Here is a 12,072-nt window from a genome sequence, read left to right as displayed (position 1 = left end):
ATAGTGCTGGTATGAACGTTTGTGTTCTAGTTTTTGTTTGAACACCTAATTTCAATTCTTTTGGGTATATACCTAGGAATGGAATTGCTAGATCACATGGTAATTCTATCTTTAACTTTTGAGGAACCATCAAGCTATTTTCACAGTGGCTTCACCATTTTACATTCCCACCAGCAATACGCAAGGGTTCCAATCTCTCCACATTCTTGCCAACACTTATTTTCCATTTTTTCTTTGTTTTTATAGCCATTCTAGTGGATGTGAGTGGTATCTAATTGTGGTTTTGATTTGCATTTTCTAATGACCAGTGATGTTGAGCATCTTTTTATGTACTTTTTGGCCATTCGTATACCTTCTTTGGAAAAATGTCTAGTCAAGTCAATTTTTAAATTAGATTGTTTATCTTTTGTTGAGTTTGAGTTCTTTATGTATTCTGGATACTAGATCCTTATTAGATATATGATTCGCAAATATTTTCTCTGATTCTGTGGATTATCTTTTCACTCTCTTGATAGTGTCCTTTGATGTACAAAAATTTTTAACTTTGATGAAGTCTAATTTATCCATTTATAGGCATACCTCGGAGATATTGCAGGTTTAGTTCCAGACCACTGCAATAAAGCAAATATTGCAATAAAGCGAGTTACATGAATATTTTGGGTCCCCACTGCATATAAAAGTTATGTTTATGCTATACAGCAGTCTATTAAGTGTGTAATAGCATTATGTCTAAAACAATATACATACCTTAATTTCAAAATAAAAAACAAAAAAAATTACAATAGTAATACCAAAAATCACTGATCACAGATCACCATAATGAATGTAATAATAATGAAAAAGTTTGAAATATTGCGAGAATTACCAAAATGTGACATAGAGACAAGAAGTGAACAAATGCTGTTGGAAAAATGGCACTGAAATACTTGGCCCAATGCAGGGTCGCTACAAACTTTCAATTTGTAAAAAAACAAAATATCTGCGATGCACAGTATAGTGCAATAAAATAAGATATGCTATTTCTTGTGCTTTTGGTATCATATCTTAAAAACCAGTACTGAATCCACGACCATGAAGGTTTACGCCTATGGTTTCGTCTAAGAGTTTTATAGTTTTGGTTCTTATATTTAGGTCTCTGATCCTTTTTTTTTTTTTTTTTTTTTTTGCGCGATACGCGGGTCTCTCATTGTTGTGAGAGCACAACAGTGCTCTCCTGTTGCGGAGCACAGGCTCTGGGCGCGCAGGCTCAGCGGCCATGGCTCACAGGCCCAGCCACTCCGCGGCATGTGGGATCTTCCCAGACCGGGGCACGAACCTGTGTCCCCTGCATCAGCAGGTGGACTCTCAGCCACTGCGCCACCAGGGAAGCCCCCTGATCCATTTTGAGTTAATATTTATGTATGGTGTGAGATAGGGGTACCACTACTTCATTTTTTTTTTTTTTTTTCCTGCATGTGGATATCCAGTTTTCCCAGCATCATTTGTTGAAGAGAATATTCTTTCCCTACTTAATGGTCTGGGCGCTTTCGTGAAAAATCAATCAATCGTAGATATATGGGTTTATTTCTGGACTCAGTTCTATTTCATTGATCTGTATGTTTGTCCTTATGCAAGTACCACTTTGTTTTGATTAGTATAACTTTGAGGTAAGTTTTGAAATTTGGAAGTTTGAGTCTTCTAGCTCTGTTTTTTTCAAGATTGTCTCAGCTATTTGGGGCCCCTTGCAATTCTATATGAACTTTAGGATCAGCTTTTCCATTTCTTCAAAAAAGGCCTTTGGGAATTAGTTAGGGATTGCATTCAATCTGTAGATCATTTTGTGTAGTATTACTGTCTTAACAATATTAAGTCTTCCAACCCATGAATACGGGATGTCTTTCCATTTATGTAAGTCTTCTTTAATTTCTTTCAGCAATGCTTTAGAGTTTTCAGTGTGTAAGGCTTACACCTCCTTGGTTAAATTTATTCCTTAGTATTTTATTTTTTTGCTATTAAAAAAAATGGTATTGTTTTCTAATTTCATTTTCTAATTGTTCATTAGTATTGTTTAGAAATAGAACTTTTTTGTGTTGATCATGTATCCCACAACTTTGCTAAAATTGCTTCTTAGTTCTAATAGTTTTTGTGGATTTTCTACATATAAGATTATATCATGTGCATTAAAAAAATTTTAGAGTTTTACACCAGTGTTTTCCAAGTTGCAGGGCACAGCCTGTTAGTGGGTTGTGAAATCAATTGAATGTGTAAGTTTTGTTCTGTGAAATTTTTGTGTATAAAACATATACATATGCATGTGTTTGAATCCTTATGTAAAATGTATTTCTATTTATTTATTTACTTAATTTTTGGCTGCGTTGTGTCTTTGTTGCTGCACGCGGGCTTTTTCTAGTTGCAGCGAGCAGGGGCTACTCTTCGTTGCGGTGTGCGGTCCTCTTATTGTGGTGGCTTGTTGTGGAGCACAGGCTCTAGGTGCACGGGCTTCAGTAGTTGTGGCATGTGGGCTTCAGTAGTTGTGGCACACGGGCTCGGTAGTTGTGGCTCATGGGCTCTAGAGTGCAGGCTCAGTAGTTGTGGCTCATGGGCTTAGTTGCTCTGCGGCATGTGGGATCTTTCCAGACCAGCGCTTGAACTCGTGTCCGCTGTATTGGCAGGCGGACTCTTAACCACTGTGCCACAGGGAAGCCCCCTAAAATGTATTTCTTACTGTGAATTACAGTCAAAAATGTTATGCCATATTCAGAACATATAATTGGAATATAAAATTGTGGGATTAGTGAAAGGTGAAAGTCCTAGCAGATGCCTTTCATAACCTTGGAAATGATAATTCTATGTGGGAAGCTGTTTTCTGCGTACAAAAATAATTGTGCAAAAAATATACTCTCTGTTCATTGGTCACTTTGTGAATAATTAAGCTTGTGAGATTTTTGCTTTTCATGCTCCCAAGGAATCAATTCTTAGCCTGTTTTTCGTACTGTGGGAAAAGTTTCTTACTGAAACTCAAGATATTTTCCTGAGAATGTATTTTATTAAAGATAGTAATCTATTAAATTGCATATAATACTTATTACAAATGAAAAAAATAACAGAAAGACACATTGTGAAAGATATTATAAGCTACAAAGATATCTTTTACTCTCCAAAAGATACAAGTTATTGAATATAATAAATGTGTATTTTCAGTAATTGTATTAATGTCAAGTTTACTGAATATAGTAAAGAATAAGGGAGAACTTACAACTTTTTAATGCAAATGAAGTACCTTAAAACATAACTGTTGTACACAGATACAAAACTATTATTTTATAGAAAGATAAAATTATCTTTTTAATAAAATGCACTAGGCTCTTGACAGGATGTCTTTTCCAATCTAATAAGCTGTGTTTGATTTTTCTAAATTGTTGTGCGTGATGTTAAATTGCATCTTTTACCTACAAGTAGTTTTGTGGGGGTTATGGGCTGTGTATTGTAAAGGACGTTAGGACTGGTAGTATCACCAGTTGCCCTCTGCCCTCTTTCCTCCACTCCCCATCTACTGACGAGGTATCTTCCCAGTGGTCCCCATGTCTTCCTGACATTCTTTTTACTAAATTATACAATTCAGTGTGTATTAGAATGATCCTGGGCTTCAGAATCAAATAGGACTGTGTCAAATTCTCCTTCTCCCTTATGTTAACTTTATGACTGTGGACAAGTCACTTGACTCCTCTGAAGCCTTAGTTTCTGTTGCTATATAATGGTGCTAATTCAGGGTTACATTGAAGAGTAAATGATATTATGCTGTGTATATGACATATCAAACATGGCATGATAAATACTCAATAAATGGTAGTTATTAAAATACCTGAGTTCTGATCAGTACTCAGTAATTGGTAGTTCCCTTTGTACTCCCAACCAAAACTTTTACACATGCCCTATCGTTTTCAAGTAGAAGCTAACTAATTCTAGTAAGCTCATCTGTGCTGCTGGGTGCTTGTTAGTTACTGGACCACTTTTTCCATATTAATTGTGTGGACTTTACTGGTCGTCTTGTGATGCATTAAGCTTTGGGTGATGGGAATTGTGGGGTTGCCTTGCTGTCTGATATGAAAATGTGAATATACTGGGTGTGTCTGTTTTTAAGGTACAAAAACCCCACAGATAATAAAAAAGTACCTTTATTTTCCTCTTCGGTAGTTATGTGCTGCTCATCTCCCAACTGCATCAGAGGCACCAAATCATTATCAGGCAGTGTGTCGTGCACTGTTTGCAGAGACAATGGAGCTGTATACATTTCTGACTAAAATTAAGAGTGCAAAGGAGGTAAGTACTACTGCTTTCCTATTTAATGGCATTGTGAAAGAGAAAACTGAATTTTCAACATTGCCTATCATTTAAAATATTTATTGCCATCCTGATGAGTGCTGAAAATCATTCAGGAAAGAAGCAACTTAGGCAGAATTAAATCTGTTCTTTAAAATGTTACTGTGTGAATCCATTTAATAAAACAAAGATTTTCATAAAGCTTCCTTACAAATGGAAAATAAATGTTACTGAACTGGTTTAGTCAGTTTCCCATGTGACTTGCTTTTCACCCTCTTTCTGCCACTCTTCTTTTGTCCATTGTAAAAAAATGTTAGTGTGTCTTTCAGGAAGGGATAAGGGTGCAGAGAGGAAGCTACACATCTGATGATTTAACTTTTATAGTGGATGTGATTAAATATTTAATGCAGGAGATATGAATTAACTTTCAGATAATCCAGAATCTCATTTTAGCTATTTTCTTTATTATCTATCAGTGTCTATGAGTTAAAAATACTATGTGTACCCACCCACAATGGGCCAGTAGTCACTGCGTGAGGCAGGGGCTGGCAGCCAACCAGGCCGGGGTCCAGCTGCACTCACCAGCACACCCACAGCAGTCAGCCCCGCCGCAACTGAAGGCCCATGCAGCCCACAGAGGGTCACTTCTGTTGCATACAGCTCTGGTGCCCAGAGGGGAGTGTGCTGCTGGGCCCCATAGAATGTCTCCTATAGAAGGCCACTTATCCAAGAATGGGAAACACAGCTGACCTACTTAATACATAAAAATAAACCTTCCAAACTCTGTACTACGGAATAGAAAGAGTACAGAGGCAGGGTGGGGGTAGAGGGAGCTTTCCCTTTTTACTTTATATAACTTGTGTATTTTTCAATTTTTATAAAATTTTGTGTAATAAAAACATTTTAGTTGAAAAAAATTTCATGTAGAGTCCAAAGAGAATCATTCTAATTTATTTACAAGGTGAATTGCCATATTTCACATCCCACAGACAGTTGTGAAGATTCTTGAGATCTTTGTAAAGCACCTGGCACGTAGTAAGAGCTCAGTACATGATCAGTGGTGGGTATCATTTCTTTTGTGACTGAAGTATGGAGTTTATCTGAAACACTAGTTTAAAACCCACGATGACACACAGTTTGGGGAGAGACACATATGGGATGTGTAATATAGTACACATGGGATGTGTACTATATTAAATAAAGTACGACTAATTAGTTCTGGTAATATGTAAGTTTATTCAGATCACCCTTAATAAATCACCTTAAATAAATCCATTTTATATGTATGAATAAGAGCTCCAAGCATTCCTCTTTAGTTCTAACCAGGATACTGCTTATAGTCTGTCTTTTTTGATAGGCTAATAAAAAGTTATGTCTATTTTTCTAGGAATTTATAGAATTGGACCCAAGAAGAAAGTCTTTAACTTTCTCGTTTTGTGCCATTACCATATTGTCTTGATTACTGTAGCTGGTGAGAGTGGACATCCTTGTCTTGTTCCTGATCATAGAGGAAATGCTTTCAGTTTTTCGCCATTGAGAATGATGTTTGCTGTGGGTTTGTCGTATATGGCCTTTATTATGTTGAGGTAGGTTCCCTCTATGCCCACTTTCTGGAGAGTTTTTATGATAAATGGGCGTTGAATTTTGTCAAAAGCTTTTTTGCATCTACTGAGATGATCATATGGTTTTTCTTCTTCAATTTTTTAATATGGTGTCTCACATTGATTGATTTGCATATATTGAAGAATCCTTGCATCCCTGGGATAAATCCCACTTGATCATGGTGTACAATCCTTTTAATGTGTTGTTGGATTCTGTTTGCTAGTATTTTGTTGAGGATTTTTGTATCTATATTCATCAGTGATATTGGTCTGTAATTTTCTTTATTTGTAGTATCTTTGTCTGGTTTTTGTATGAGGGTGATGGTGGCATCATAGAATGAGTTTGGGAGTGTTCCTCCCTCTGCTATATTTTGGAAGAGTTTGCGAAGGATAGGTGTTACCTCTTCTCTAAATGTTTAATAGAATTCACCTGTGAAGCCTTCTGGTCCTGGACTTTTGTTTGTTGGAACATATTTAATCACAGTTTCAATTTCATTACTTGTGATTGGTCTGTTCATATTTTCTATTTCTTCCTGGTTCAGTCTTGGAAGGTTATACCTTTCTAAGAATTTGTCCATTTCTTCCACGTTGTCCATTTAATTGGCATAGAGTTGTTTGTAGTAGTCTCTTAGGATGCTTTGTATTTCTGCAGTGTCTGGTGTAACTTCTTCTTTTTCATTTCTAATTTTATGGATTTGAGTCCTCTCCCTCTTTTTCTTGATGAGTCTGGCTAATGGTTTATCAATTTTGTTTATCTTCTCAAAGAACCAGCTTTTAGTTTTATTGATCTTTGCTACTGTTTTCTTTGTTTCTATTTCATTTTTTTCTGCTCTGATCCTTATGATATCTTTCCTTCTGCTAACTTTGGGTTTTGTTTTTTTCTTTCTCTAGTTCATTTGGGTGTAAGGTTAGATTGTTTATTTGAGAATTTTCTTGTTTCTTGAGGTAGGCTTGTATTGCTATAAACTTCCCTCTTAGAACTGCTTTTGCTGCATCCCATAGGTTTTGGATCATGGTCTTTTCATTGTCATTGGTCTGTAGGTATTTTCTGATTTCCTCTTTGATTTCTTTAATGATCTCTTGGTTATTTAGTAACGTATTATTTAGCCTCCATGTGTTTGTGTTTTTTACGTTTTTTTCCCTGTAATTGATTTCTAATCTCATAGCATTGTGGTCAGAAAAGATGCTTGATATGATTTCAGTTTTCTTAAATTTACTGAGGTTTGATTTGTGACCCAAGATGTGATCTATCCTGGAGAATGTTCCGTGCACACTTGAGAAGAAAGTGTAATCTGCTGTTTTTGGATGGGATGTCCTATAAATATCAATTAAATCTGTCTGGTCTATTGTATCATTTAAAGCTTCTGTTCCCTTATTTATTTTCATTTTGGATGACCTGTCAATTGGTGTAAGTGAGGTGTTAAAGTCCCTCACTATTATTGTGTTACTGTCGATTTCCTCTTTTACAACTGTTAGCAGTTGCCTTATGTATTGAGGTGCTCCTGTGTTGGGTGCATATATATTTATAATTGTTATATCTTCTTCTTGGATTGATCCCTTGATCATTATGTAGTGTCCTTCCTTGTTTCTTGTAACATTCTTTATTTTAAAGTCTATTTTATCTGATATGAGTATTGCTACTCCGGCTTTCTTTTGATTTCCGTTTGCATGGAATATCTTTTTCCATCCCCTCACTTTCAGTCTGTATGTGTCCCTAGGTCTTAAGTGGGTCTCTTGTAGACAGCATATATATATGGGTCTTGTTTTGGAATCCATTCAGCAAGCCTGTGTCTTTTGGTTGGAGCATTTAATCCATTCACGTTTAAGGTAATTATCGATATGTACGTTCCTGTGACCATTTTCTTAATTGTTTTGGGTTTGTTTTTGTAGGTCCTTTTCTTCTCTTGTGTTTCCCACTTAGAGAAGTTTCTTTAGCATTTGTTGTAGAGCTGGTTTGGTGGTGTTGAATTCTCTTAGCCCTTGCTTGTCTGTAAAGCTTTTGATTTCTCCATCGAATCTGAATGAGATCCTTGCTGGGTAGAGTAATCTTGGTTGTAGGTTCTTCCCTTTCCTCACTTTAAGTATATCATGCCACTCCCTTCTGGCTTGTATAGTTTTTGCTGAGAAATTCACTGTTAATCTTATGGGAGTTCCCTTGTATGTTATTTGTCATTTTTCCCTTGCTGCTTTCAATAATTTTTCGTTGTCTTTAATTTTTGGCAGTTTGATTACTATGTGTCTCGGCGTGTTTCTCCTTGGGTTTATCCTGTATGGGACTCGCTGCACTTCCTGGACTTGGGTGGCTATTTCCTTTCTCATGTAAGGGAAGTTTTCGACTATAATCTCTTCAAATATTTTCTCTGGTCCTTTCTCTTTTCCTTCTAGGACCCTTATAATGCGAATATTGTTGAGTTTAATGTTGTCCTAGAGGTCTCTTAGGCTGTCTTCTTTTCTTTTCATTCTTTTTTTCTTTATTCTGTTCCATGGCAGTGAATTCCACCATTCTGTCTTCCCGGTCACTTATCCGTTCTTCTGCCTCAGTTATTCTGCTATTGATTCCTTCTAGTGTAGTTTTCATTTCAGTTATTTTATTGTTCATCTCTGTTTGTTTGTTCTTTAATTCTTTTAGGTCTTTGTTAAACATTTGTTACATCTTCTCCATCTTTGTCTCCATTCTTTTTCCGAGGTCCTGGATCATCTTCACTATCATTATTCTGAATTCTTTTTCTGGAAGGCTGCGTATCTCCACTTCATTTAGTTGTTTTTCTGGGGTTTTATCTTGTTCCTTCATCTGGTACATAGCCCTCTGCCTTTTCATCTTGTCTATCTTTCTGTGAATGTGGTTTTTGTTCCGCAGGCTGCAGGATTGTAGTTCTTCTTGCTTCTGCTGTCTGCCCTCTGGTGGATGAGGCTATCTAAGAGGCTTGTGCAAGTTTCCTGATGGGAGGGACTGGTGGTGGGTAGAGCTGACTGTTGCTCTGGTGGGCAGAGCTCAGTAAAACTTTAATCTGCTTGACTGCTGATGGGCGGGGCTGGGTTCCCTCCCTGTTGGTTGTTTGGCCTGAGGCACCCAGCACTGGAGCCTGCCTGGGCTCTTTAGTGGGGCTAATGGCAGACTCTGGGAGGGCTCACTCCAGGGAGTACTTCCCAGAACTTCTGCTGCCAGTGGCCTTGTCCCCATGGTGAGCCACAGCCACCCCCCGCCTCTGCAGGAGACCCTCCAACACTAGCAGGTAGGTCTAGTTCAGTCTCCCTTGGGGTCACTGCTCCTTCCCCTGGGTCCCGATGCGCACACTACTTTGTGTGTGCCTCCAAGAGTGGAGGCTCTGTTTCCCCCAGTCATGTCAAAGTCCTGCAGTCAGATCGCACTAGCCTTCAAAGTGTGATTCTCTTGGAATTCCTCCTCCTGTTGTCGGACCCCCAGGTTGGGAAGCCTGACATGGGGCTCAGAACCTTCACGCCAGTGAGTTGACTTCTGTGGTTTAAGTGTTCTCCAGTCTGTGAGTTACCCACCGAGCAGTTATGGGATTTGATTTTACTGTGATTGCACCCCTCCTACCCTCTCATTGTGGCTTCTCCTTTGTCTTTGGATGTGGGGTATGTTTTTTGGTGAGTTCCAGTGTCTTCCTGTCGATGATTGTCCAGCAGCTAGTTGTGATTCCAGTGTTCTCACAATGGGGAGTGAGAGCACGTCCTTATACTCCACCATCTTGGTTCAGGGTCTTTTTTTCTTACTATATAATTTATGATTCATTAAAATGAAGCAAAAGCTTTGTTGACATATCTAAGCAGAAACTTGAATCTCCATTCTTCTTTCTGGAAACTCTGCTCCATTTTTAAAAGGAACTTCTCAGTACCCTCAGGCTCTTCTCAGGACTCCCGCTCCCCCAAGGGCAGTGCTTTCTCTTGCCTCCCTCTTGTGGGAGGCTGCTCTGTCCTCCACAGCTTCAGATCTTTGGACTGGGGTCGGTTGGTGATATTCTCTCTCTCTGCTGCTTCTAAACAATGACTCTTCATACTTGTACCAAAACCTCATGCCATCTGCTTCTGTTATTCTTGAACCCATTGTCACTGTCATCTGCCAGCATCTTGACTGATTTGATTGATAAAAGAAACTTTAGCTTTGTCTCCTTGACACCTCCTCTACTTCAGCACTCTGCTTACCTGAACACACCTTTGTCCTCGTGATAACCTGTGATCATTCCATCTTGGAAATCGTGGGCTTTCGTTCCTCACCCCCTGCCCATTGAGCTCTTCCACTCACTGCCACCTGAACCGGTATTGTCCCTTGACCTCCCCTCCCCACTATTTTCTGACAGTTTATCAGTCCTTCCTGGATTCACTTCTTGTCCTGTGTGGCTTAGATTTAGTCACTTCACCAAGAGTTCAGGCCCACATGTCCAACCTGGGTTATTACAATAGCCTCCTGCTGGTCTCATCTCTGTAAATTCTCTCTGTCCAGTTCACCTTCCACTTTGTCGGGAATGATTGCTGTAGGTCACAGATCTGACCCGAGGAGTCTGGCTCCAGGCCCAAACCTCCGCGTGTTCTTCCAGGCCTGACCTGAGGCCTGCTTTCCCAGGCAGGCCTCCCGGGGGCAGGCTGCCCTTTCTACACGGGACTTGAGTGCTGCACTCTGGTTTTCTGTAGGGGATGGTGAGCTTGGTGTGCCACGCCCACAGGCCACAGGAGCACACACACCTGCATTCCTCACCCGGCGTCTGCATTCCTCACCCGGCGCCTGCACTCGAAGGACCTTGGCTAAGGCCCTTGCCTCCACTCTTTCCCTCCACCAGCCCTGGGTCCACATATGCGGGGCCCCTGCTGTCCAGTGCTCTTCCACAGTGAGAAGATCACCCACCTGCACCGCCTGTCACCTGACCTCACCCAGCGCCATTCTGAGGGGAAAATAGAGCAAGGAGAGCAAAACCTCTTTGTTGGCCTCTTGTTTGCGCTGCTGCGGTAAGGGAATAGGGCGTGGTTGTTATTTTCAGTTTGGCTCCTCCTTCCTGATCACTGGACACCTGGCAGCTTGACAAGGCACTTTGCTTTCTGGTTAACATGGCTCCTCATGGCCTAGAGAGTGAAACCAAACTCCATTGTCTTGCACACGAGGCCTTATGGCATTTCACCTAGTTGTGTTTTTATTCTCCTTTTCAACTCTCCCTTCTTTGCATTTTACACTATCCAGTCAGAATTACTTACAGTTTCTGAATATATCATGCTTGTTGTATGTCTGTGGCCCTAGCACATTTCTGTTCCTTCTGCCTGGCATTCTCTCCCCGCCTTGCCTTCTTGGTGAGCTCCTGTTTACCCACCTAAAAAGCCTGCTCACGTGGTACCTCCCTCCACCCTTCACTCCCTCTGTCTTATACCCCTCAGTCCTGCATGTCTCATACCCCCCGGGAGTTATTTGCTTGTCTTTGAACTGTTTCTCCACAGCTGGACCAGACAGTGCTTGAGAAGAATGACTGTGTTTTGAATCATTTTCCTGTTGGTGACTCTTACTGCGGTGTGTGCATGTAGGAAACACTCTAGAAATGTCTGTTGAACTGAAATGATTTATGCATTATGTCTGTGTTTTCAGAGCTTCAGAAATGTTCTGGTTGAAAGAAGCCAGTTTTGAAAGCATTTTTGACTATTAGAAGCATTTTGACCAAGATATTTCTAGTAAATACAGGAAGTTTTGTGGGCTGTAGATGAGGCCTTTGAGTGCCCTTTCCATTCTTTAAATTTATAAATAAGAACTTACTTAATAGTGAGTCTTGAGAAGGTAAGCTATAAAATATGTGGAAATCCTGGCATGAACATTCTGTACCATTTAATTATAGATTTTATACTGCATAAATTGCCTGTCAATACTGAGGTTTTAGGAATAAAGTCTTATAGGGTCCAAATGCATTTCCCTTTCCTCTTCAATGTATGCATTTTTCTTGAAATTAAAGAAAATTTTCATACATATTAGTTCATATATGTATGTTAGTCACTTTAACCTTTAACCTAGTCTCAAGAGTGCTAAATTCACACTAATAATAAAAAACTCTGGGCTAATTTGATTTTTTTTCTGAAGATCTTAAAATACACAATTTTAGAATCGGACGAGGGACTTCCCTGGTGGCACAGTGGATAAGAATCGGCCTGCCAGTGCAGGGGACATGGGTTCAATCCCTGG

The 12,072-nt window shown here is 39.5% G+C and overlaps 2 protein-coding genes across 3 annotated transcripts in view; one reads left to right on the top strand and one right to left on the bottom strand.

The window, feature by feature from the left end:
* PRELID3A (PRELI domain containing 3A) overlaps nt 1-12,072 on the bottom strand; it is a gene marked incomplete at its 5' end in the record, with an annotated part of 130,066 nt that overhangs the window by 7,184 nt on the left and 110,810 nt on the right. The window lies entirely within an intron of this gene.
* Nucleotides 1-12,072, top strand: part of SPIRE1 (spire type actin nucleation factor 1) — a 203,433-nt gene that overhangs the window by 132,397 nt on the left and 58,964 nt on the right. For both annotated transcript variants that reach the window (XM_082853005.1, XM_082853004.1), the window contains exon 4: nt 4,174-4,299. In XM_082853005.1, the coding sequence (XP_082709131.1) occupies nt 4,174-4,299 (126 nt within the window). The remainder of the gene's footprint in view (nt 1-4,173; nt 4,300-12,072) is intronic.

The sequence above is a fragment of the Leucopleurus acutus genome (assembly GCF_964270905.1).
Source record: "Leucopleurus acutus genome assembly, chromosome: 13".
Classification (NCBI taxonomy): Eukaryota; Metazoa; Chordata; class Mammalia; order Artiodactyla; family Delphinidae; genus Leucopleurus; species Leucopleurus acutus.
This window is presented reverse-complemented; position numbering and strand designations above follow the sequence as displayed.